A 25,740-nucleotide genomic window follows, 5' to 3' on the forward strand; every position below is an offset into this window, starting at 1 on the left:
AAGAGGTGAGCTGTTGTGATAGGGAATTCATTTGTTAGGGGAACAGAAAGGAAGCTCTGTGAAAGGAAGTGAGATTCCTGGATGGTATGTTGTCTCTGAGGTGACAGGGTCAGATCGAATTCACAGCGTTCTTAAGTGGGAGGGTGAGCACCCAGAGATTGTGATCCACACCAATACCAATGTAATGGGTGTGGGGGAGTGACAGAGTCCTGAAAAATGCGTTCAGAGAGTTAGGTACTGTTAAAGGAGAGGTTTTTCAGGGTAGTGATCTTATGATGGCTATCTGTGCCATGTACTACTGAGGCTAGAAGTAGGAAGAATAGACAGTTTAACACACAGTTAAGGAGTTGGTGCGGGAGGGAGATTTTTGGATCATTAGGCTCTCTTCCAGGGAAGGTGGGGCCTGAAGAGAAAGGACAGTCTGTACCTGAAATAGAAGGAGGCAAATATTCTACCTTGAAGGTTTGCTAGAGCTACATGGGGCGGGTGGAGTTGGGGGGTGGTGTTAGTTAACTAGAGTTGCAGGGGTTGGGAACCAGAGTGCTAGAACAATAGTGGAATGGTTGTAGAGAAACACAGGAAATTTGTTAGAACCTAGGGAATCTTGGCTTATGAAAGATATTGAGGCCCTGGTTAAGAAAAAGAAGGAAGTACATAGCAGGCAGGAACAAATGAGGTGCTTAAGGAGTATAACAAATGCAAGAGAACGCTCAAGTAGGAAATCAGGAGGGGTAAAAGAAAGCATGACTTTGCTGTAGTGGACAAGGTGAAGGAAGATCCTAAGGGCTTCTACAGATATATTAAGAGCAAAAGAGTAATGAGGAACAAAATTAGTTCTCTGGAAGAACAGAATGGAAATCTCTGAATGGAGCCAAAAGAGATGGGAGAGATCCTAAATGGACTTTTTGTGTTTGTATTTACTCAGAAGATGGACACAGAGTCCTTAGAATTGAGGCAAAGCAGCAGTGAGGTTGTGGATGCTATACAGATTACAGAGAAGGAGGTGTTAGTCGTCTTGTGGCAAATAGATCCCCATGTCTTGACAAGGTGTTCCCTTGGACCCTGTAGAAGGATTTAAAATGTCCTTAGTCACTGGTGAGATGCTGGAGGATTGGAGGATGTAGCCAGCCATTTCTGTTCCTTTTTTTAATCTATGTTATTATCACCCTGTATTCATTGTTTATGAAACCATGAATTTCGTACATTTTCTGCCTTTTTCTTTAACCATTTTTCTCTCCCTCTTCTGAAGAGATATGTGCTGCACTTTTTTTTAATATCTCAAACGTCTCTCTCCTCTTGCAAGGAGAGAAATGTGTTGTGCTTTGTTTTTACTTGACTGTGTCTCTCCTCTTGCAAAGAAAGTGTTCTGCTCTTTCTTGTTAAACACAAATGTCTTGCTGCACTTCAACAGGCAGGTCGATGTCTGGATTCATTTTAAAACTTACTCGTTGCCTCTGTTATGGTTTGTACTGCAAAACAAAAAACTAATCAAAAGAAAAACATGGAGCCAGGGATAACGTGTCTAATTCCTCCTTACTTTTGTGAGGCGGCAATTATGACGTGGTGACACAATGACGTCTGCCATTCACGTGCTTCTACACGTAACCCATAATGCATTATGTAAACAATGAATGCTTGATCAAACAATATATTTACAATACTATTCAAATATTACTGAAATATTAAAGGCACAACAAGTAAGTTGGTAATTATGCCTCAGGGAGACCAAAGGTTTCCAAAGGGACCAACATGCCCAATGTGCTACTATAAACACAAACTAGTAAAGGTTCCTTAGGGTTTCAGCACACCTTACTGTCTGCTTTTTGAAGATCTAATCTAAATTATGGAGTTCCAACTTCTTATCCACTCTTCAGAATATGCAGCACTTTTTTAAGTAGCACTATTCATGAAAATAGAATTTCTTATCCGAGACAAGAGTGTCAAATGAGATTTATTTGAAGATTTTTGCACTTGTTTGCCAATAACAGTGCCTACATTCATTTTCCTTTTTCAATTGTCCTGAGAGATCTTTTTGAACTCCAGATTGGAGATTGGGTGTTGTTTTAGGGATTTTTATTGAAAGGACATATTCACTTAGTTAATATTTAGTCTCTGACTCTAATTAAACGTGTGTGTGTGTAAAAAATCACATTTTAAATAAAGCTCACTTGTTTTCACCAGAGTATCGACATTATCAGTAGAGAAGATGTCAGCTGATCAAATCTTACCTAATTTTGAGGGCTTTTTTGAGCAACAGTGTTTTATTGTTATGAAAATTAAAAGAAATGTAGATGCTGGAAATCTAAAATAAAAACAGAAAAATTTGGGAGTAGGAGAGATACGCTATTGATTAGATTCAGTGAAGAGGTTTGCTCCTACTATTTGACAGCTAACTTCCGAAAAATGGTTGTGATTCCTGATTCTACTCAGCTTCATATTCCATTAAATTTTCCAGCCTGAATCCATATGGTTGACACCCTGCAAATAGAAATGCCAAGGCAGAGTAAGGGGCATATCATTCCACAAGGCTAAATCGTGACTTCTGAAAATAGTGGAAATTCTGTGTAAAGAGAAAACATGTGTACCTTAGAAATTTATTTGTTCTCCTAACTTAATAGGTCATATTTGTGTTGATCAATTATATAATGAGCATCAATTCTCGCCCTGTAGTCCTGCAAATTGTTATCCTTTCAAGTATCTATCGAAGTTCTTTTATTATGCCTTGACTGAATCTGACTGCACTAACCCATCTCCCTAGTGCATTCCAGATCTTTCTGGCACACACTGCATAAACGTGTTTTTTCTCATGCCATATTTAATCCTTTAGCCAATCATCGCCATTATTTGACTACAGATTCTAGATCTTTTTGGCAATAGAAGCAATATCTCATTATCTTAAAACTCAAGTTATAAGTAAATTTATTATCGAAGTACATTTATGTTACCATATATAACCTTAAGATTCATTTCCTTGCAGACATATGCGGGGGAAAAGAAATATAATAGAATTTTATGAAAATTTATGCATAAGCAGACAAAGTCTGACCAACAACCAATGGGACAAACTGCACATAAAAATAATACTGAGAAAATGAGTTGTAAAGAGGCTCTGAAAGAGAGTCTGTAGATCATAGCAACAGTTTGGTGAATGAAGTTATTCACATTAGTTCAGGAGCTGAATGGTTGTAGGGTAATAACTGTTCCTGAACCTGGTGGTGTTGGTTCTAAACATTCCCTCCAATGGTAGTAGTGAAAAGAGGGCATGGGATGGATGGTGGGGGACTTTGGTGATGGATGCTGCTTTCTTGTGAAAATGCTCTATGTAAATGTACTTAATTGCGGAGACAGCTTTATCTGATAGACTGGGCTGTATCCACCAGTTTCTGCAGCCTTTTCCATTCCAGGGTATTGGTACTTCTAAACCAGGTCATAATGCAACCAGTTAGGGTACTCTCCACTGTGCATGTATAGAAGTTTGTCGAAGTTTTTAGTGACCTGCCAAATTCACGCAAATTTCTAAGAAAATAGAGCTGGAGTTGTTCTGCCTTTGTGAAGGGTATTCTGTATATACTCTTCATGATCTATAAACTCTTTGAAGGTATTGTCAGCTACTTCAGGGTATATTGGAAAGTTATTTGCTGTTGAGCTTGGAATGAAATGTGTGGTATTTTGGGCTTTTCCAAACTCTTCAGACAAAATCATTTACTATTCCGTCATCTGCTGAACGATAAATACTCAGCCACCATGAGGCCACGCTACTCGAATACTCTGTAGCAGCAGCAGGAATAGAAGAAAGAAACGATAATGAAGTAGGCGAAGAACAGGAAGACAGGATTAGTGACAAAGAATGGCCTTCACTATAAGGTGTGCTTCCAGGGCATATCCTAAGATTCGCTGAGAAGTCTCACTCCTTTTGCTCAGAACACAAATAAACAAAGTAGCAGGCCATGTCCCAAAATCCTCGTTGAGTGGAATGCAAAGTAACAAGAATCATTTGGCAATGATTCTTTGGCTTTAAGTCTCAGCAGTTCATTTGGCTTTAAGTCTCAGCAGTTCCTCTTCACAAATGATATTTGCATTGTCTTTTCCTCCAATATCAACATCCTTAGAATCATTATTGACCAGAAAACTGTTGTAGGCACTGAATTGTTGTAACTGCAAACAATATGAAGCTATAGTAGAGTCTAAACGTCTTTATTTGTCAAAACTGCTTCACCATCTTCATGGTTTAATTAAGGACAGCAGGTCTCTGCAATTTAACAATTTAAACGTATGAAACAATGTCTTCTATTTGCCTCAATAAGCCACTTAAAAGATAATGAAGAATGCTGTACCTTATCTGGTAGAAAGAGACCTGTTGTATTGCCATCTTTGTGAACTATATGGAATCCTCATTGTGGTTCTTTGCAGACACGATGAGTAAAAAAATCCATCTCTGCCAGAAACAGTAGCTTAACAAGGGCAATTATCATCTAAATTGATTAAAATCTGCAAAGTGAATTCTAAATTATAATCTCCAAGCCTGAGAAAAAGAAAATCTGTCACCTTCCTGTATGCTTGCTAAATGGTTCTTCCCCAGGTTCAGCAATATTGGAATTCCCTTACAAGTAATGCTGTGTGATAGGAATTCAGCTCCTTGTCTCCTTCAGTGCCATGTAGAAACATTCCTCTCAGTAATGCTGTTCATCATGAGTGAAAAAGAATGAAGAGAATCCTTCAGTCCATTTCCCATGATGTCTTCCCTCTGTCAGTGATCATCACAATAAATCAGCTGACATGAATACAAGCCAGTCAAGGCCAACACCGTGCATTTGTTGACTAAATATCCTTGTGTGTATTCTCTTCGTATCTATCCTCCATGTGATACTGAGTAATGCTCTAGTCTGTAACAAGCTGTTTGATGTTTACTGTATTGAATTGAAGACTCCTAATGTCATGTGAGCTAATAGAAAATAAAGATTGCAGTTTACAGCTCCTAAGCCAATATACCAGGTGCAAGCCCAATATGGTTTTGTAGAAACATTGAAACAATTTTTGTGGGTCCACTCCACAGTGCCATTTTATTTGATATTCTCAAATACAAATGTTCTCTTATTTTAATTATGGAGGGCCAAAAAACTGCACAAGATGTATTTTCTATGGGCAGATCTGCAGGGTTTTTTAAATCTTCATCACACTCACGCCATACTCTGAATTTAGGATTGTTTGTTATAATTTATGACTGGTATTGGAAATTTTTCAACTGAAATAAAAGCACTTTTGCCCAATCTTATTGAAAACTGTATATAATTAAATACTTTGCAAGTTGTCTTTTGTTTAATAGATTGTCCAGGAGCTAACTGTTGTGGAAAATAACACCAAGTACCATGTGAAGCACCTAAGCCCATTTTATTGCTGCAAGAAGCAAGAATAGATTTTGTAGCTGTTATCCAAGTTAGGCCAAACAATTAGAGCATTTTCAGAATGAAAGTTTCCCACCTTAGGAATGTTTGTAATTTATTTATTCCATGGAGTGGAGACTGATTACTTTTCAATGTATGGGTGATACAATGTAAATACCAAACTTAAATTTGCAAAAGTAAATCGTTAGCTGATTCAGTTGTTGTAGGGGCTTGATTACTATGAGGAAATTTACTTGAGGAAAGCACATCTTTCTGGCAAGGTACATTTACAGAATTAAGTTGACATCATGAATTAACACAGTTTACCACCATTTAGACGAGTCCATAATTAGTCAAATTATTCAAATACTTTTACATTTCTATGTTTCACTCTTTAAGGAAGCTTGCTGTGAACCATTCTGAAGGGAAATTGAAAGAAGTGAGACAGATAGAGATAATTCTCTACTTTATAAAACTGGTTTCATGGACTTCATTTCTCAATGAAAACAGTATGAAATGAGCTTTCCTCTCCATTAGTTGAGACAGACTATCATAAGTTTCTTGCAATTTCTGCAAATTTATAAGCTTAGTCACCCAAAAATCAACTCTGTAAATCATCCAGCTGCAGTGCAAGTGGACTAATTGTCACTGATGCACAAGCTCAAAGCACTGCTTAAGACTCATCATTCATCAAAGCAAAAAGTAATACAAAAGGACAAAAGTAAGTGTAATGTTTAATGAATAAATAAATTATGAGGCTTTATGGAAGCATTTTCTAACAACACTGACTAATAATGGCCAAATTGACATTTATGTGACTGCTATAAAGTGAAGATATTATGCTCAGGCAGCTTTGAGAAAAGGTTTTACTTCCATTAGGAACAAATTCATTCAAATATAAATCTTTCCCAGCTATTTCTCATGCGTATAATAAGAAGTTAAATAGCTTCACTGTCCTTGAGGAATATTTCTAAACTTCAACATCATGTTTTGAAAAGAAAAGGTAGAGATAATATCAACAGCAAAACTAACTGCTATTTTTTTCATTTATAGGCAAGGTCCCGTGAAACCAGAGGTACTTTCAATTAACTGGTCAGGGAAACGTTCCGTTCGAAAACTTAAGAGAAATAACAGCCTGTCTCCAAATAATACCAACTTCAGCATCCTAAATTCAGGTACTGTACTGTTCATCTGATATTTCAGTATCTCAAAGTGCAAGGTGTATTTATTATCAAAGTACATCTGCTGTATACAACCTTGAGATCTGTCTTCTTGCAGCAAGCAGCCTTAAGACAAAGAAACACAAGAGAACATATTAAAGTATTTATAGATTTACCTTCATTTGATTTTGTCTTTTTATCATAATTCTGTTCTGCACCATGATCTTTGATGTTTTATTTTTGAATTTAAATAATAAGTATGTTAAGGATTTGAAGAGAAGTCATTGATCATCTTCTCGATATTGACTATCTTAACATTTTGACATTATAGTATGAGAAAACTGAACTGTTGCCAGGAGTGCACTTTAACAGAAGATGCATATCCAGAAGCAATACTATCAAAAATTTAGATGATTCTAAAGTAGCTTCTATTGAACTACTAATTTCTCAGTAGATCAAAGGAAGCGACAAAGAATTGAAATAAGATGAGGGAATAAGATAAGACCTGGTAAGTACAAAAAAAAATTATCCAGAGCTTTCAAAGCAAATTGAATTCTGTGTGAGAGCCCTGTTGGCAGCTGATGGAGTAACATCGTTTCAGATTGCTCCTACCCTGTTTACTTAATTGACTCCTACCAGTCTTTTTTTTGAAACCTTATTATAATACCTTAATACTGACTGGGAAAAGAACAAAACCTTCTGCAAAAGAAAGAGGAACAGAAGATGAATCCCCAGTCACTTTGGATTCAATCAGTGACTTCCTTAAACGGCAAAAATCGGAATTTTCTGAGGAGTTTCAACGACTTAACGGCAAATTGGATACAATTCAACAAATTTTGTCTGAGCCTGAGAACTGAGTTCAAGAAAATACTGTGAAGCTGATGACACTTGAAGAGGACATTGACGATACAATTAAACTCTGCAAAGAGTTATCTTTATCCAATGATAAAATGATGAAGAGGATCATCAGTCTCAAAAATAGAAATAGGAGAAATAACTTGCAGATTCTGGGTCTTGAAGAATCAATTGAAGGTGCTGACCCTACAAAGTTTTTTGCAAACTTTCTGAAACAACTTTTCCCTGCTTTATTCACTTCCAAGCCAAAGCTCGATCGAGCATATCGCTCACCGACTTCGAAGCCATTGTCGGCGGCAGCAAGACCCAGATCGGTCATACTAAGCTTTCATGAATTTTGTATTAAGGATCTCTTAATTCGTCATACCCGTCAACTAGGAATGATTGATTTCCAAAGTTACATGGTTAGATTTGTGGAAGACTATTCGCCTGAAGTTATGGCTGATCGCATGAAGTATAAAGTTATGTCGGAATTTTACAATAAAGGATATAAACCATCCCTTCGGTTCCCCGCCCGTCTGAGTATTGTTTTGAAGAACGGATTGTGGAAAAGAATAAAGTTGGTTGAAGAAGCAAAAGAGTTTCTGAAGGATGAAGTCTAAAACTGTCATATTTCTTATTTGATCAATTTTTTTCTTCTGTTAATATGAACTTGAAATAAGGTTTCATTAAGCTTACATTTTGGCTGTTCATACACTGTCTTTTGTTACTTTTTTGATACTTTTTTATTATTTCCCTTTTTGAGGCTTTATTTTAATACAGCTTTCTTTGAATTTGTTTAAACTGATCCTTTCATATTTTCCAATACTGAGTTATTTTTCTTTCTACGTTGTGTCTTGGTAGGGACATAATGACCTTGTAGGATTGGAGTTTTTTTTGTCAACAGGATTTTTTGGGGAACTTATTTCTTAGCTCGCTGACTGCCTATTGATCAGCTTTCTCGCTTTGGGTGGGGGAAGGGGTAGGGCCTATTTTTCTCTGGGAGCTGTGTTGGGTTGAATATATGATTGTTTATTTGAATACCTTACCTTACGGTTTGTTTTGTAGTCTTAATAACTTATGGCCAATTCTTTTAATTACATGTTGATTGGTATTTAAAATGGTTCGAAATATTAACTTATTTAGTTGAATGTGAAAGGGCTGAATGACCCCATCAAAAGGAACAAAGTGTTTGCTTATATTAAAAAATTAAAAGCACCCATTATTTCCTTACAAGAAACGCACATACGCAGCTGTGATAGCTTACGTTTTTTTACTCGGTAGAAGGGTATGCAATTCCATACTTTGTTTAATGCAAAATCATGTGGAGTTTCCATTTTTGTAGATAATACAGTTTCTTTTGTTCAGCATAAAGTTGTTTCGGACCCTAATGGTCGATTTGTTATTGTATCAGGGAGTTTAGACAGTAAGTTGATTGTTTTTGCTAATGTAAATGCCCCTAACGTAGACGATCCAGAATTTTTTGAACATCTGTTGTCATTTTTGCCAGATTTGTGTACTTACTCTCTTGTGATGGGAGGAGATTTTAACTGCTGGCTAGATCCAGTATTAGATCGCTCATCTATTAAACCAGCCACACTTAATAAATCAGCTTTGTTTATCCAGTCCTTTCTAACCAAATGTGGTATATTTGATGCTTGGCGTTTTCTCCATCCGACGGACAGGGAGTATTCTTTTTTCTCTCATGTTCATCATTCTTATACCAGGATGGATTATTTTTTTATTGATAGTCAAATGATTCCACTAGTTCGATCGATTGAATATAAAGAGATTGCTAGTTCTGACCACTCTTCTGTACTTCTTTCTTTAAATCTTCCTGGTCCTATCCCTATGAGTAGATTTTGGCGATTTAATTTAACTCTGTTATCCGATGAGGACTTTTTCAAACTTATGGAGAATCAAATCACTCATTTTTTTTTGAAGAAAATACGTTGGAAGAGACATCAAGTCTTATTATATGGGATACTTTTAAAGCATACATCTGGGATCAAATTACTTCTTATACTGCAAACATCATTAAAAAAGCTAACAAAGAGAGAAATGAACTAGCCAAACAGTTAAAACAACTGGACCATAATTGTGCTTCAGTACTTGATCCTGAAACATATAAGAGACATATTGAAACTAAAACTAAGTATGATCTTCTTTTAACATATCCAATTGAATGTCAACTTTTAAAAGATAGGAGTCAATTTTATATTCATGGAGATAAAACTGGTAAGCTACTGGCTAATCAATTGAAGCCATTTATAGCCAAGCGGCAAATTAAAGAAATACGTAAAATTAATGGGGGCATGACAACTGACCACCTTGAAATTAATGACACTTTTAGGGAATTTTAGTCTAAGTTGTATAGTTCTGACTCTGTTAATGATAATATTGCAATGAATAATTTTTAGATCAATTAAATATTCCTAATCTTTCGTTAGATGATTGTAGGCAATTGGATCAACCCGTTTCCCAGGAGGAAATTGCTCAGGCTATTCGAGAATTGCATTCTGGGAAATCCCCAGGACCCGATGGATTCTCTGGAGAGTTTTATAAGGCTTTTTCCTCCTTGCTTATACCACACTTAAGTTCTACCCTTACTGATTCCTTTAAGGTAGGAAAACTACCACAGTCTTTTTACGAAGCTTCCTTTTCGCTCATTCTCCAAAAGAATAAGAATCCTACTGAATGTTTTTCATGTAGACCTATCCCTTTACTCAATTTTGATACTAAAATTTTATCTAAAGTGTTGGCTCGCAGACTTGAAAATATTGTATCTTCTATTGTTTCGGATGATCAGACAGGATTTATTAAAAATCAATATTCCCATTTTAATATACGGCTTTTGTTAAATGTTATGTACTCTCCATCTAAGGAAATATCGGAATGTGTGATATCTTTGGATGTGGAGAAGGCTTTTGACAGAGCTGAATGGAACTATCTATTTACATCCTGAGAAAAATTTAATTTTGGACCTAATTTTATTCATTGGAATAAATTACTTTATTTATCTCCCTCTGCTCTTGTTCTTAATAACTTTCAGAATTCTAAACCCTTTAAACTCCAACATGGGACTAGACAAGGTTGTCCTTTGAGCCCTCTGCTTTTTGATTTGGTACTAGAACCCTTAGCAATTGCTTTTCGAGAGTCTAAAGAGATTACTGGTATTTTAAGGACAGGTACTACTCATAAAGTGTCGCTCTATGCTGATGACATTACTTTTTATATCTAATGTTACAACCTCCTTACCATTTGTGTTCTGTTTACTGACTAATTTTAGGCAGTTCTCAGGATATAAATTAAATTTACAGAAGAATGAACTGTTTCCTTTAAACAATTTAATACCAACCGATACTAACCTTCCTTTTAAAATTTTAAGAAAACAATTTACGTATTTAGGAGTAATAATTACCAAGAACTATAAAGATGTATTTAAGGAAAGTTTTTTAAATTTATTGAATTATGTTAAAAAAACCCTTTCTAATTGGTCGCCTCTCTCTTGATCACTGATTCTATTAAAATGAATATCTTACCTAAATTTATATACCTTTTTCAAGCTGTGCATGTTTTTATTCCTAAATCTTTTTTTGACTCTTTGGATTCAATTCTTTCTTCCTATATATGTAAGAATTAAAAACCTCGTATAAATAAAGCACACCTTCAAAAAACCAAACAGAACGGAGGATTTGCCTTACCCAATTTTAGGTTATATTATTGGGCAGTTAATATACGTAATATTATGTTCTGGATATATTACATTAACCATGCGAATTGCCCTACATGGGTTTCCTTGGAAGTCAACTCTGTTATAAAATTTTCATTTATTTCTTTACTTGGATCCTCACTTCCTTTATCTTTAAATAAACTAATTGACAATGTGGTGGTTAAACATACATTGAGGATTTGGTTACAGTTCAGAAAACATTTTGGTTTATTGATATTCTCCCTCTCAAGTCCCATATTTTCTAATTGTTTTTTAAACCATCTTTAATTGACTTCTCTTTTAAAGAATGAGATAGATTGGGTATTAAACGATTTCAGGATTTGTTTGATGGAGGGAATCTCTCTTCTTTTGTGCAACTTTCAATGAAATTTAACCTTTCCAACACTCACTTTTTTCGATACTTACAGATTAGAGCTTTTTTGAGATCGCGGTTACCTACATTTCCTACAAGTCCAGATAAGAATATAATAGATACAATTTTTAATCTAAAACCCGTTGATAATGGTTCAATATCTTACATTTATGGTCTACTGTTGGGACTGAAAAAGGCCTTTTTAGATAAAATTAAAGGAGTTTGGGAAAAGAATTTACAGATTTTCATATCTGAAGAGAGCTGGAAGATTATTTTAAAATTGATTAATTCTTCATCATTATGTGTTCATCATTCTTCATTACAATTCAAAGTGGTACATAGAGTTCATATGTCTAAAGGCAAGCTTTCCCGTTTCTACGCAGACATTTCCCCTTACTGTGATAGATGTACTAATGGAGTGGCCACACTAATTCATATGTTTTGGATATGTCCAAGCCTTGAAAAATTCTGGAAAGATGCATTTCAAACTTTTTCTGCACTTTTCAATGTCAGCTTTAAGCCCAATCCTTTGACTGCCTTGTTTGGTATTGTTGAGGATAGTGCTACAAAATTGAAGCCATCGAATTTGCGGGTATTGGCCTTTATGTCTCTTATGGCCAGGAGGGCGATTTTGCTCAAGTGGAAGGAGGCCGCCCCGCCCACTCATGTTCAATGGCTATCTGATGTTATGTTGTGTCTTGATCTAAAGAAGATTCATTGTTCGATTTCTGATTCCAAACATGACTTTCTAATGTTATGGGGACCCTTTCTGAATTATTTTCATAATCTTTGAACTGTTATTAAAGTATGGATTTGAGCCATTGTTATTATAATTTCATATGGTAAGGTTTTTTTCTTTTTTCTTCTTTTTTTTTTACCAACCAGCTCATTTTGGTAGTGGGGGTAGATTTTTTGAATAAAATACAATTATTTTATTTTATTTCATTTCATAATTCAATCTTTTTTATATATGATTGACTTGGAATATGGGATACTGTGATCATATTACTATAACTTAAATGTAATGTAATTTGTATTATTTACTTGTATTCTTATGAATTTTGTATTTGTATTCATGCAATTTATATAATATTAAAATATTGAAAAGGAATTCTGTGTAAGTATTCTGCATGAAGTCAGAGTTTTGAGTGCTGTATGCAGAACTGAACTTCATACATTTGAAAGAATATTAAGGCCTTGCAAATGATATTGTTCAGATTTGCTAGAATGATATCTTGTATGAGGAAATATAAAGTCGGTGATTATTTTGAAAGATTGAGACTTTTGTCATTGATGCAATGCAGCTTGGGTGTGAAAAGAGAAAAGCATCTAAACTTCTGAACAGTCAGAACAGGTTAAAGAACCAGATCGTTTCAAGTACTTGAAGGTTTGAAAGTTAGGGCATTTAAAGAAGGTAGAATAAAAGAGATTTAGAACAGAATGCAGGAGAAACTTGGTTACATGAACAGTTGTGAAGATGTGGTTCAGGCGGTATCTTCTCAATATTAAAAGTTAAATGAGATAGGTATTTGAAGAAAGGTAAGACTGAAATGATACCTGTTTAAAGTTACTTCACCTGATTGAGGATAAGCTTCAGTCTGGTGTTTTTCGATAAATAATCCCTTTCTGTCTACTCTGCAATTTCAAGCAATCAAAGTTTGTTTGATGATTGATTATAGATTTCTTTTCCTGCAATTGTAGTAAATACCAACTTATCTTACACATTTCAGAAATTAATTGCAGAGAATATCACTTTGGAAAAATAAGTTAATAGATTTCAACAATTTCCAAGAGTTTGGTGAAGTAATTGAGGCAACACAAGGTAAAACATTTTTCAGGTCACAATGCATCGCCCTTAACAATTGTTATGAGAGCTATAGTATATCTAACAATCAGTTAAAAGTTTAAACCACCTTGTTTTGTAACTAGTTCACCCTATTTTCTATTGTGGATTGAAATGGAAATAACTTATGCAAAGGAAGAGGACTTTCACCTGATAGTTCATCACAAGAAATTTCTAAAGATTTAAATGTCACGGCAACACCATACCACTTGAATGTGTTGAACACTAATCTGACTCTGTGCGATGCAAACACTATAATTATAAACGTACTTAAGAAAATGCTAGATGTGATAAAATTGTTCCTAAAACAAAAGCAAACACATAATTCACCAGGAGCTGTACAAGTTGGAAAACCAGGCTCAATACAAATAATTAAACTTTTAAGTTATAGCAAACTGCACGTTTGGAAACATACATTTAATTGAATTGTGCATGGAGATTTGGAAGGGGATGCAGATATTACCAGCATCAATATTAAAAAGAAAAGCATTGAAGGGAAGCGTTGTTTGGTCTGTCATGTGACATCATGGGATTGCTTGATTTTGCAGCCTGGTCCATCAACCAGTTGATATTTGACCCACTAATTCTGTGTGTGAATGTGTTCATTGTTTCTGGGTGACTACGCATAAAGCAGACCTATTCAGCTGCACTGGACACGAGAAACATTCTTTAATTCTAACAGTGGCAACGAAGATGGGATCAGTGACATCCATTTTTTTGGAATACATGTTCACATTTGAATAATGAGCATAATTGGAAAAGTTGAGGAATACTGTGATTCTCAATACCCCTGGAATGTTTACATCAAACGTTTGGACTGTTTTTCTTTCACAGCAATTAACATCACTGAGCCCAATTAAAAAAAAACAGTGTCCTGCTCAGTGTATGCGGTCCGAAAACATTCAACATCATCCAAAGTTGGGTGAGTCTCAGTTTTGCCTCTTTGAGGTTTAGGAAGCAAGGTGGGTCTATTGAGGAATATAAGGTAGCAAGAAAGGAGCTTAAGAAGGGGCTGAGAAGAGCAAGAAGGGGGCATGAGAAGGCTTTGGCGAGTAGGGTAAAGGAAAACCCCAAGGCATTCTTCAACTATGTGAAGAACAAAAGGGTGACAGGAGTGAAGGTAGGACCGATTAGAGATAAAGGTGGGAAGATGTGCCTGGAGGCTGTGGAAGTGAGCGAGGTCCTCAATGAATACTTCTCTTCGGTATTCACCAATGAGAGGGAACTTGATAATGGTGAGGACAATATGAGTGAGGTTGATGTTCTGGAGCATGTAGATATTAAGGGACAGGAGATGTTGGAGTTGTTAAAATACATTAGGATGGATAAGTCCCCGTGGCCTGATGGATTATTCCCCAGGCTGCTCCAGGAGGTGAGGGAAGGGATTGCTGAGCCTCTGGCTAGGATCTTTATGTACTCGTTGTCCACAGGAATGGTACCGGAGGATTGGAGGGAGGTGAATATTGTCCCCTTGTTCAAAAAAGGTAGAAGAGATAGTCCGGATAATTATAGACCAGTGAGCCTTACGTCTGTGGTGAGAAAGCTGTTGGAAAAGATTCTTAGAGATAGGATCTAATGGCATTTAGAGAATCATGGTCTGATCAGCATGGCTTTGTGAAGGGCAGATCGTGTCTAACAAGCCTGATAGAGTTCTTTGAGGAGGTGACCAGGCATCTAGATGAGGGTAGTGCAGTGATCTACGTGGATTTTGGTAAGGCATTTGACAAGGTTCCACACGGTAGGCTTATTCAGAAAGTCAGAAGGCATAGGATCCAGGGAAGTTTGGCCAGGTGGATTCAGAATTGGCTTGCCTGCAGAAGGCAGAGGGTCGTGGTGGAGGGAGTACATTCAGATTGGAGGGTTGGGACTAGCGGTGTCCCACAAGGATCTGTTCTGGGATCTCCACTCTTTGTGATTTTTATTAATGACCTGGATGTGGGGGTAGAAGGGTGGGTTGGCAAGTTTGCAGATGACACAAAGGTTGATGGTGTTGTAGATAGTGTAGAGAATTGTCGAAGATTGCAGAGAGACATTGATAGGATGCAGAAGTGGGCTGAGAAGTGGCAGATGGAGTTCAACCTGGAGAAGTGTGAGGTGATACACTTTGGAAGGACAAACTCCAAGGCAGAGTACAAAGTAAATGGCAGGATATTTGGTAGTGTGGAGGAGTAGAGGGATCTGGGGGTACATGTCCACAGATCCCTGGAAGTTGCCTCACAGGTGGATAGGGTAGTTAAGAAAGCTTATGGGGTGTTAGCTTTCATATGTCGCAGGATAGAGTTTAAGAGTCGCGATGTAATGATGCAGCTCTATAAAACTCTGGTTAGGCCACACTTGGAGTACTGTGTCCAGTTCTGGTCACCTCACTATAAGAAGGATGTGGAAGCATTGGAAAGGATACAGAGGAGATTTACCAGGATGCTGCCTGGTTTAGAGAGTATGGATTATGCTCAGAGATTAAGGGAGCTGGGGCTTTGGAGAGAAGGAGGATGAGAGGAGACATGATAGAGATGTGCAAGATATTAAGAGGAATAGATAGAGTGGATAGCCAGCGCCTCTTCCCCAGGGCACCACTGCTCAAGACAAGAGGATATGACTTTAAGATAAGAGGTGGGAAGTTCAAGGGGGATATTAGAGGAAGGCTTTTTACTCAGAGAGTGGTTGGTGCATGGGATGCACTGTCTGAGTCAGTGGTAGAGGCAGATACACTAGTGAAGTTTAAGAGACTACTAGACAGGTATGTAGAGGAATTTAAGATGGGGGCTTATATAGGAGGCAAGGTTTGAGGGTCAGCACAACATTGTGGGCCGAAGGGCCTGTAATGTGCTGTACTATTCAATGTTCTGTGAAATTCTATGAGGAACTTGGGGGATTAATTGAGTCTCATTACAATCCTAAACCATCAGTTACAATTTTGCAATGCTTTAGATTCAACATTCGTATTCAACCAGAAAGTGATTCAGGGGAACATTTGTTGCTGAATTAAGAACTCTGACTGAACTTTGTGATTTTTTGGAGCTGTTCGAGAAGGTATATGAGATCGCTTGGTCGTTGGCATACATTATGTTCGCATTCAATGCCACCAGTTGGCAGAATCAGAGCTCACATTTAAGGCAGCCTTTGACATTGCAAATGGCATGGGAACAGCAGATAAGAATGTAGTTCTGTTGCAACAGGGCAAAGTTCAAGGAGAGGCAGTATCCCTATCACCTACCACTGCCACAGATTATACTGAATTAACAGAGTGTCCCTAGCTAAGAAAACAGGGAATTATACTCTAGGTTTCCAACCTTACCATTGTGGTGAATTTCACCAGAAACCTACTGACTGATGACACAGAGGTTCTGTCTGACATGCTTGCCAAAAGAAAGGACGCTTCGCATGCTTTTGGTCTCCATTCAAACCAGAATGTTCCACAGCAGCACAATACGTGGTTACAGAGTTGGAGGGGTTCATAATGTGCTCAGATAGTCTAGGGCCAGCTACCCCTGTACAGACGGTTTTGAAGATTAACAGCAGACCCATTCTCTTTGAACTCAACTCTGGATGTCCTATTACTCTCTGCAGTGAAATGACATGGGTAGATATGTTTGGACCTGACTCTTTGAAGAAACTTACACCACCGCATTACAGACTGAAGACTTTTATGGGGGATCAGATACAGCAGTTTTGGTTGTGGCAGGGCTCTCCTTCAGCATGAAAATCAATCACACTACCAGTGCATATTACTATGAGGGAGAAGAAGTGAATTTGCTCAGTCACGATTGGCTGCAGCAAGTGCCTGTCCGAAGTGTTTATCGTTGTAAGTTGTCCTGTGATTAGGTTAGAGTACAATCAGGATTGTTGGGGATTGCTGGGGCAGCCCTGCTTGAGGGGCCAGAAGGGCCTACTCTACACTGTAGAATAGAGGTGATGGTTTGATCCAGTGTTCGGAGATTTTAAAAAGGCATTTGATAATATTCCAGACTGTTACATGCTGTTCTGGGTAACTTATTAGTGTGCATATGCATAGATAATTGGTTAAATGACGTAAATGAGAGTTGGAATAATAGATCACATTTAAATTGGTAGACTGGTAATGGTTGAGAAGCTCAGAAATCAGTACTGAGCCATCACTACACTTAATTTCAATGACAAAGACTGACTTTGTAAATTCTATAAAGTTGTGAGGGAAGTGGTCTGTGAAGTATATGCAAGGGGATAGAGACAGGTTAGTGAGTGGGAAGGCAGTTTATGGAGTATACTATAGAAAATATTCACCCTGGGTTAGTACCCTGAGTACTAAAGACCTGTGGCGATCAACTAGCTGGAGTGTTCACCAATGCCTTTATCCTCAATAGTGTGCTTCAGTTATACTCAAGCCTAAGAAGAACGTGGTAATCTGCCTCAATGACTATCATCTACTGCCACTTACATCCACTGTGATGAACTGTTTTGAGAGGGTGGTGATGAAACATATCAACTCCTGCCTGAGAGACGACAGAACTGCTCCATTTGCCTCCCAGCACAACAGATCCACTTCACTGGCTCCTCACTCAACCCTGAAATATCTGGACAGCAAAGATGCATACATCAGGATTTATCGACTATTGCTCGGCATTCAATACTACCATCCCCTCAAAACTAATCAATAAACTTCAAGACCTTGGCCTTAGTTCTTCATTGTGCAATTGGAGCCTTGATTTCCTCACTTACAGACCCCAGTCAGTTCAGACAGACAACAACATCAGCACAGGTACACTACGAGGCTGTTTGCTTAGACCCCTGCTCTACTCGCTTTATACTTATGACTGTGTGGCTAAACACAGCTCCAATGCCATATTCAAATTTGCTGACAACATCACTGTCGTTGGGCAAGTCAAATATGGTGACAAATCAGCATGTAGGAGGGAGATTGAAAATCTGGCAAAGTGGTGCCAAAATAACCTCTCACTCAAAGATATCAAGACCAAGGAGTTGATTACTGTCTTCAGGAGAGGGAAACCAGAGATCCATGAGCCAGTCCTCATCAGGGTATGAGAGGTGGAGAGGGTCAGCAACTTTAAATTCCTCAATGTTATCATTTCAGAGGATCTGGCCTGGGCCCAGCATGTAAGTGTAATTATGAAGAAAGCACAGCAGTGCTCCTACTTTCATAGAAGTTTGTGAAGATTCAGCACAACATCTAAAACTTTGACAAACTTCTATAGATATGTGGTGGAGAGTGTATTGACTGGTTGCATCACAGCCTGGGATGGAAACATCAATGCCCTTGAACATAGTCGAATCGGCCCAGTCCATTATTGGTAAAGTAGCATCCATCATCAAGACCCCAACCATCCAGGGCAGGCCGTACTTTCTTCTCACTACTGCCATCAGGAAGAAGGTACAGGAGCCTCAGGACCCACAGCACCAGGTTCAGTGAAGGGGTCTGAGCCCAGGAGGTTCAGTGTAGGGGTACAGGAGCCCAGACCCTTCCACACATTCGGGACACTTTCTTCGCCGTCTGTAATGGTCCTACCCGTTATTTCATCCTCCATCAGATCCATGCCTGCAATCGTTGTTTTTTTTCACTTTGTTATGTTAGGCAAAGATTGCAAGATCCTACATCTGTGGACCCCAGAGCCTGCTGGCCCTGAAACTAGCAGGCAGGAACTTCAGGCAACACACATCAAAGTTGCTGGTGAACGCAGCAGGCCAGGCAGCATCTCTAGGAAGAGGTACAGTCGACATTTCAGGCCGAGACCCTTCGTCAGGACTAACTGAAGGAAGAGTTAGTAAGAGATTTGAAAGTTGGAGGGGGAGGGGGAGATCCAAAATGATAGAAGACAGGAGGGGGAGGGATGGAGCCAAGAGTTGGACAGTTGGTTGGCAAAAGGGGATACGAGAGGATCATGGGACAGGAGGTCTGGGAAGAAAGATGGGGGGGGGGAACCCAGAGGATGGGCAAGGGGTATAGTCAGAGGGACAGAGGGAGAAAAAGGAGAGTGAGAGAAAGAATGTGTGTATATAAATAAATAACGGATGGGGTACGAGGGGGAGGTAGGGCATTAGCGGAAGTTTGAGAAGTCAATGTTCATGCCATCAGGTTGGAGGCTACCCAGACGGAATATAAGGTGTTGTTCCTCCAACCTGAGTGTTGCTTCATCTTTACAGTAGAGGAGGCCGTGGATAGACCTGTCAGAATGGGAATGGGACGTGGAATTGAAATGTGTGGCCACTGGGAGATCCTGCTTTCTCTGGCGGACAGAGCGTAGGTGTTCAGCAAAGCGGTCTCCCAGTCTGCGTCGGGTCTTACCAATATATAAAAGGCCACATCGGGATCTCTTACTCACTCTTCCTTCAGTTAGTCCTGACGAAGGGTCTCGGCCTGAAACATCGACTGTACCTCTTCCTAGAGATGCTGCCTGGCCTGCTGCGTTCACCAGCAACTTTGATGTGTGTTGCTTGAATTTCCAGCATCTGCAGAATTCCTGTTGTTGGCATGAACTTCAGATTGCCTCTGCCATTGATCTCGCCGGCTCCAACACCTCAGGGCATATTCAAAACCCGGACTCCAGCAACAACCATGGACACCTTCACAGCGATTGCGCAACAACCAACTGTGACTCCAGCCTTGAACTCCAGGCCAGGTCTTTATGTGCTGCTATTGTGACTCCCATCTCCCCTTCCCCCACCAATAGTCTGCAATCCCATCTCCTTCAGATCCCATCGTCAGCTCCTGGGTACTCAGAGGCTCCATCTTCCTCTCACCCCAACCCTCCCCTCTCCACTGACACCCCCAGCCTCCCCCTCCCCCCCCGATCCCAGCCTCATCCATGCCGGGTCTTTACCATCTCCTCCAACCTTCAACTGTCGGAGGCAGAACGCCCTGTCCTCAGTAAGGGCCTCAACTTTGTCCCCCTTCGCCCACACCTCAGCGAGTTCCGTGTTCGCCATGATGCTGAACTCTTCTTCCGCCATCTCCGTCTCTGAGCCTACTTCTTCGGCAAGGAATCTTCCACCCCCACCAATGACCCCTTCTCCCATCTTCAACCCTCCTCTTCTTCATGGACACCCTGCTCTGGTCTTCTGCCTGCTCTGGATCTCTTTATTGCTAACTGCAGACGGGACATCAACTGTCTCGACTTCACCGCACCTTGTTCCCATTCCAACCTCACTCCTTCGGGACGCTCTGCTCTCTACTCCCTCCTCACTAATCCTAACCTTACTATTAAACCCGCCGATAAGGGGGGTGCTGTTGTAGTCTGGCATACTGACCTCTTGCCAAGGCACAGCGACAACTCACAGATACCTCCTCTTATTTACCCCTCGATCGTGACCCCACTAAGGAGCACCAGGACATTGTCTCCCATACCATCACCGACTTTATCCGCTCAGCGGATCTCCCATCCACTGCTACCAACCTTATAGTTCCCACACCCCGCACTTCCAGTTTCTACCTCCTATCCAAGATCCACAAACCTGCCTGTCCTGGCAGACCTATTGTCTCAGCTTGCTCCTGCCCCACCAAACTCGTTTCTGCATACCTCGGCATGGTTTTATCCCCCATTGTTCAATCCCTTCCTACCTATGTTCGTGACACTTCTCACGCTCTTAAACTTTTCGATGATTTTAAGTTCCCTGGCCCTCACCGCTTTATTTTCACCATGGATGTCCAGTCCCTATATACTTCCATCCCCCATCAGGAAGGTCTCAAAGCACTCCGCTTCTTTTTGGATTCCAGACCTAATCAGTTCCCCTCTACCACCACTCTGCTCCATCTAGCGGAATTAGTCCTTACTCTTAACAATTTCTCCCTTGACTCCTCCCACTTCCTCCAAACTAAAGGTGTAGCTATGGGCACCCGTATGGGTCGTAGCTATGCCTGCCTTTTTGTTGGGTTTGTGGATCCATCTATGTTCCGTACCTATCCTGGTATCTGTTCCCCACTTTTCCTTCACTACATTGACAACTGCATTGGCGCTGCTTCCTGCATGCATGCTGAGCTTGTTGGCTTTATTAACTTTGCCTCCAACTTTCACCCTGCTCTCAAGTTTACCTGGTCCATTTGCGACACCTCCCTCCCCTTTCTAGATCTTTCTGTCTCTATCTCTGGAGACAGCTTATCAACTGATGTCTACTATAAGCCTACTGACTCTCACAGCTATCTGGACTATTCCTCTTCTCACCCTGTCTCTTGCAAAAATGCCATCCCCTTCTCGCAATTCCTCTGTCTCTGCCACATCTGCTCTCAGGATGAAGCTTTTCATTCCAGGACGAGGAAGATGTCCTCCTTTTTTAAAGAAAGGGGCTTCCCTTCCTCCACTATCAACTCTGCTCTCAAACGCATCTCCCCCATTTCACGCACATCTGCTCTCACTCCATCCTCCCGCCACTCCACTAGGAATAGGGTTCCCCTGGTCCTCACCCACCACCCCACCAGCCTCCGGGTCCAACATATTATTTTCCGTAACTTCCGCCACCTCCAACGGGATCCCACCACTAAGCACATCTTTCCCTTCCGTGCCCCGCTTTCCGCAGGGATCGCTCCCTACGCGACTCCCTTGTCCATTCGTCCCCCCCATCCCTCCCCACTGATCTCCCTCCTGGCACTTATCCGTGTAAGCGGAACAAGTGCTACACATGCCCTTACACTTCCTCCCTTACCACCATTCAGGGCCCCAAACAGTCCTTCCAGATGAGGCGACACTTCACCTGTGAGTCGGCTGGGGTGATATACTGCGTCCGGTGCTCCCAATGTGGCCTTTTATATATTGGCGAGACCCGACGCAGACTGGGAGACCGCTTTGCTGAACACCTACACTCTGTCCGCCAGAGAAAGCAGGACCTCCCAGTGGCCACACATTTTAATTCCACATCCCATTCCCATTCTGACATGTCTATCCACGGCCTCCTCTACTGTAAAGATGAAGCCACACTCAGGTTGGAGGAACAATACCTTATATTCCGTCTGGGTAGCCTCCAACCTGATGGCATGAACATCAACTTCTCTAACTTCCGCTAATGCCCCACCTCCCCCTCGTACCTCATCTGTTATTTATTTTTATACACACATTCTTTCTCTCACTCTCCTTTTTCTCCCTCTGTCCCTCTGACTATACCCCTTGCCCATCCTCTGGGTTCCCCCCCCTTGTCTTTCTCCCTGGGCCTCCTGTTCCATGATCCTCTCATATCCCTTTTGCCAATCACCTGTCCAGCTCTTGGCTCCATCCCTCCTCCTCCTGTCTTCTCCTATCATTTTGGATCTCCCCCTCCCCCTCCCACTTTCAAATCTCTTACTAACTCTTCCTTCATTTAGTCCTGACGAAGGGTCTCGGCCTGAAACGTTGACTGTACCTCTTCCTAGAGATGCTGCCTGGCCTGCTGCGTTCACCAGCAACTTTGATGTGTGTTACCAGGTTCAGCAACAGTTATTAATCCCGAATCATTAGTCTCTTGAACCAGAAGGGATAACTTCACTCACCCCATCACTGAACTATTCCCATAACCTAAGGACTCACTCTCAAAGACTCTTCATCTCATGTTCTCGATAGTTATTGCTTATTTATTTATTATTATTATTTTTTGTATTTGATTAGTTTGTTGCCTTTTGCACATTGGCAGTTTGTCTGTCCTGTGAGTGCTGCCTTTCATTGATTCTATTGTGTTTCTTGGATTTACTGCGTATGCCTGCAAGAAAATTAATCTCAGCATTGTATATTGAGACATAATGTCCTTCGATAATAAATTATTTTGAACTTTGAATGTTGGTTAAAGAAACCAAATATTCTTTAAATAATGAGATATGGCAGAAAATAAACATGTAGCCATACCAAACAATTAAAAAGGCAACTGACATCTTGGATGCTTCAGAATTAAGACTGTCCTCTTCTCATAAAGTCTAAAAAAAACTGAAAAGCAAAAGACACATTAACAGTTTTGCTGATCTAAATCTGAGCTTCTGTTGCAGCTATTCACAACCAGCATGAATAATAGTGAAATAATATTTAGACGAGTGGCTATTATCTTTTAGATAAACATTAATCAAAAGAAAAATCTGGTCCATCATGATTTTAAATAAATCACTTTTTTTATCTTCTGTCTATATAGATGAGGATACACAGTGGGTAACCCAGATAAATAGGCTTCAAAAGCTAATTGATCGCCTGGAAAAGAAGGTATGCATGTTTAAAATGTGACTGGTGTGTAACGAGTTGCCTTCATATTACTTCATTTTAATGTTATGGTGAGGCTGTATAAGACATTGGTGAGGCCGAATTTGGAGTATTGTGTGCAGTTTTGGTCACCTAATTGCAGGAAGGATATTAATGATGTTGAAAGAGTGCAACACACATCAAAGTTGCTGGTGAACGCAGCAGGCCAGGCAGCATCTCTAGGAAGAGGTGCAGTCGACGTTTCAGGCCGAGACCCTTCGTCAGGACTAACTGAAGGAAGAGTGAGTAAGGGATTTGAAAGTTGGAGGGGGAGGGGAGATCCAAAATGATAGGAGAAGACAGGAGGGGGAGGGATGGAGCCAAGAGCTGGACAGGTGATAGGCAAAAGGGGATACGAGAGGATTATGGGACAGGAGGTCCGGGAAGAAAGACAAGGAGTGGGGGGGGGGGGACCCAGAGGATGGGCAAGAGGTATATTCAGAGGGATAGAGGGAGAAAAAGGAGAGTGAGAGAAAGAATGTGTGCATAAAAATAAATAACAGATGGGGTACAAGGGGGAGGTGGGGCCTAGCGGAAAATTGCAGAAGACCAGAGTGGGGTGTCCATGAAGAAGAGGAGGGTTGAAGACGGGAGAAGGGAGTCATCGGTGGGGGTGGAAGAGTCCTTGCCGAAGAAGTAGGCTCGGAGACAGAGACGGCGGAAGAAAAGTTCCGCATCGTGGCGAACACGGAACTCGCTGAGGTGTGGGCGAATGGGGACAAAGGTGAGGCCCTTACTGAGAACAGAGCGTTCTGCCTCCGACAGTTGAAGGTCGGAGGGGATGGTAAAGACCCGGCACGGATGAGAGCTGGGATCAGAGGGGGGAGGCTGGGGGTGTCAATAGAGCGGGGAGGGTTGGGGTGAGAGGAAGATGGAGCCTCTGAGGGCCCAGGAGTTGACGGTGGGATCTGAGGAAGACGGGGCTGCGGAGTGGTGGTGGGGGAAGGGGAGACGGGAGTCACAACAGCAGCACATAAAGACCCGGCCTGGAGTTCAAGGCTGGCGTCTCAGTTGGTGGTTGCGCAATCACTGTGAAGGTGTCCATGGTGGTTGCTGGAGTCCGGGTTTTGGATATGCCCTGAGGTGTTGGAGCCCCCCATGATCCTCTCGTATCCCCTTTTGCCCCCATGATCCTCTCGTATCCCCTTTTGCCAATCACCTGTCCAGCTCCTGGCTCCATCCCTCCCCCTCCTGTCTTCTCCTATCATTTTGGATCTCCCCCTCCCCCTTCAACTTTCAAATCCCTTACTCACTCTTCCTTCAGTTAGTCCTGACGAAGGGTCTCGGCCTGAAACTTCGACTGCACCTCTTCCTAGAGATGCTGCCTGGCCTGCTGCATTCACCAGCAACTTTGATGTGTGTTGCTTGAATTTCCAGCATCTGCAGAATGCCTGTTGTTTGAAAGAGTGCAGAGAAGGTTTACAAGGATGTTGCCGAGACTTGAGGAACTCAGTTACAGAGAAAGGTTGAATAGGTGAGGACTTTATTCCCTGGAGCGTGGAAGAATGAGGGGAGATTTGATAGAGGTATATAAAATTATGATGGGTATAGATAGAGTGAATGCAAGCAGGCTTTTTCCACTGAGGCAAGGGGAGAAAAAAACCAGAGAACATGGCTTAAGGATGAAGGGGGGAAAGTTTAAAGGGAATATTGGGGGGGCTTCTTCACACAGAGAGTGGTGGGAGTGTGGAATGAGCTGCCAGATGAAGTGGTAAATGCGGGCTCACTTTTAATATTTAAGAAAAACTTGAACAGGTACATGGATGAGAGGTGTATGGAGGGAAATGGTCCAGGTGCAGGTCAGTGGGACTAGGCAGAAAAATGGTTCGGCACAGCCAAGAAGGGCCTGTTTCTGTGCTGTAATGTTCTATGATTTCTAGTAAATGTAATGTAGAATTAATAGAGAAAACTTCCTGGCGAGTTATATGTAATATTGGTCTTGATAACTGACATAGAATAAAAATGAATATTTGTACACATATTTCATTAATCTACAGGTGAAACATTTGATTCCTTTTTTAAACTGTCACTTATTATCAAGCTATTTTGTACTTTTGAACAGCTCATCTTTCCCATCTTGTTTCCTGGTTTTAAGTCTGTGCTAGTGGTTATCTTTATTCTAATACAGTTGACTACATGAGTTTATTTTATGAAATATAAATTGTTTTATCATATTAAGTGAACGTAAATTTATAAAATAAAATTAATTCATTTGAAAGAGCAAAAGCTTGTGGAGTTCAATTAATTGAAGTAATCATTTTG

General features: G+C 40.4%; 1 protein-coding gene across 1 annotated transcript in view; it reads left to right on the plus strand.

Moving 5' to 3' along the window:
* necab1 (N-terminal EF-hand calcium binding protein 1) overlaps positions 1-25,740 on the plus strand; it is a 129,844-nt gene that overhangs the window by 86,049 nt on the left and 18,055 nt on the right. The window contains exons 7-8 of the mRNA XM_072262329.1: positions 6,435-6,556; positions 23,375-23,442. Coding sequence (XP_072118430.1) covers positions 6,435-6,556; positions 23,375-23,442 — 190 coding nt within the window. The remainder of the gene's footprint in view (positions 1-6,434; positions 6,557-23,374; positions 23,443-25,740) is intronic.

This window comes from Mobula birostris, chromosome 1 (genome assembly GCF_030028105.1).
Source record: "Mobula birostris isolate sMobBir1 chromosome 1, sMobBir1.hap1, whole genome shotgun sequence".
In the NCBI taxonomy this organism is placed as follows: Eukaryota; Metazoa; Chordata; class Chondrichthyes; order Myliobatiformes; family Myliobatidae; genus Mobula; species Mobula birostris.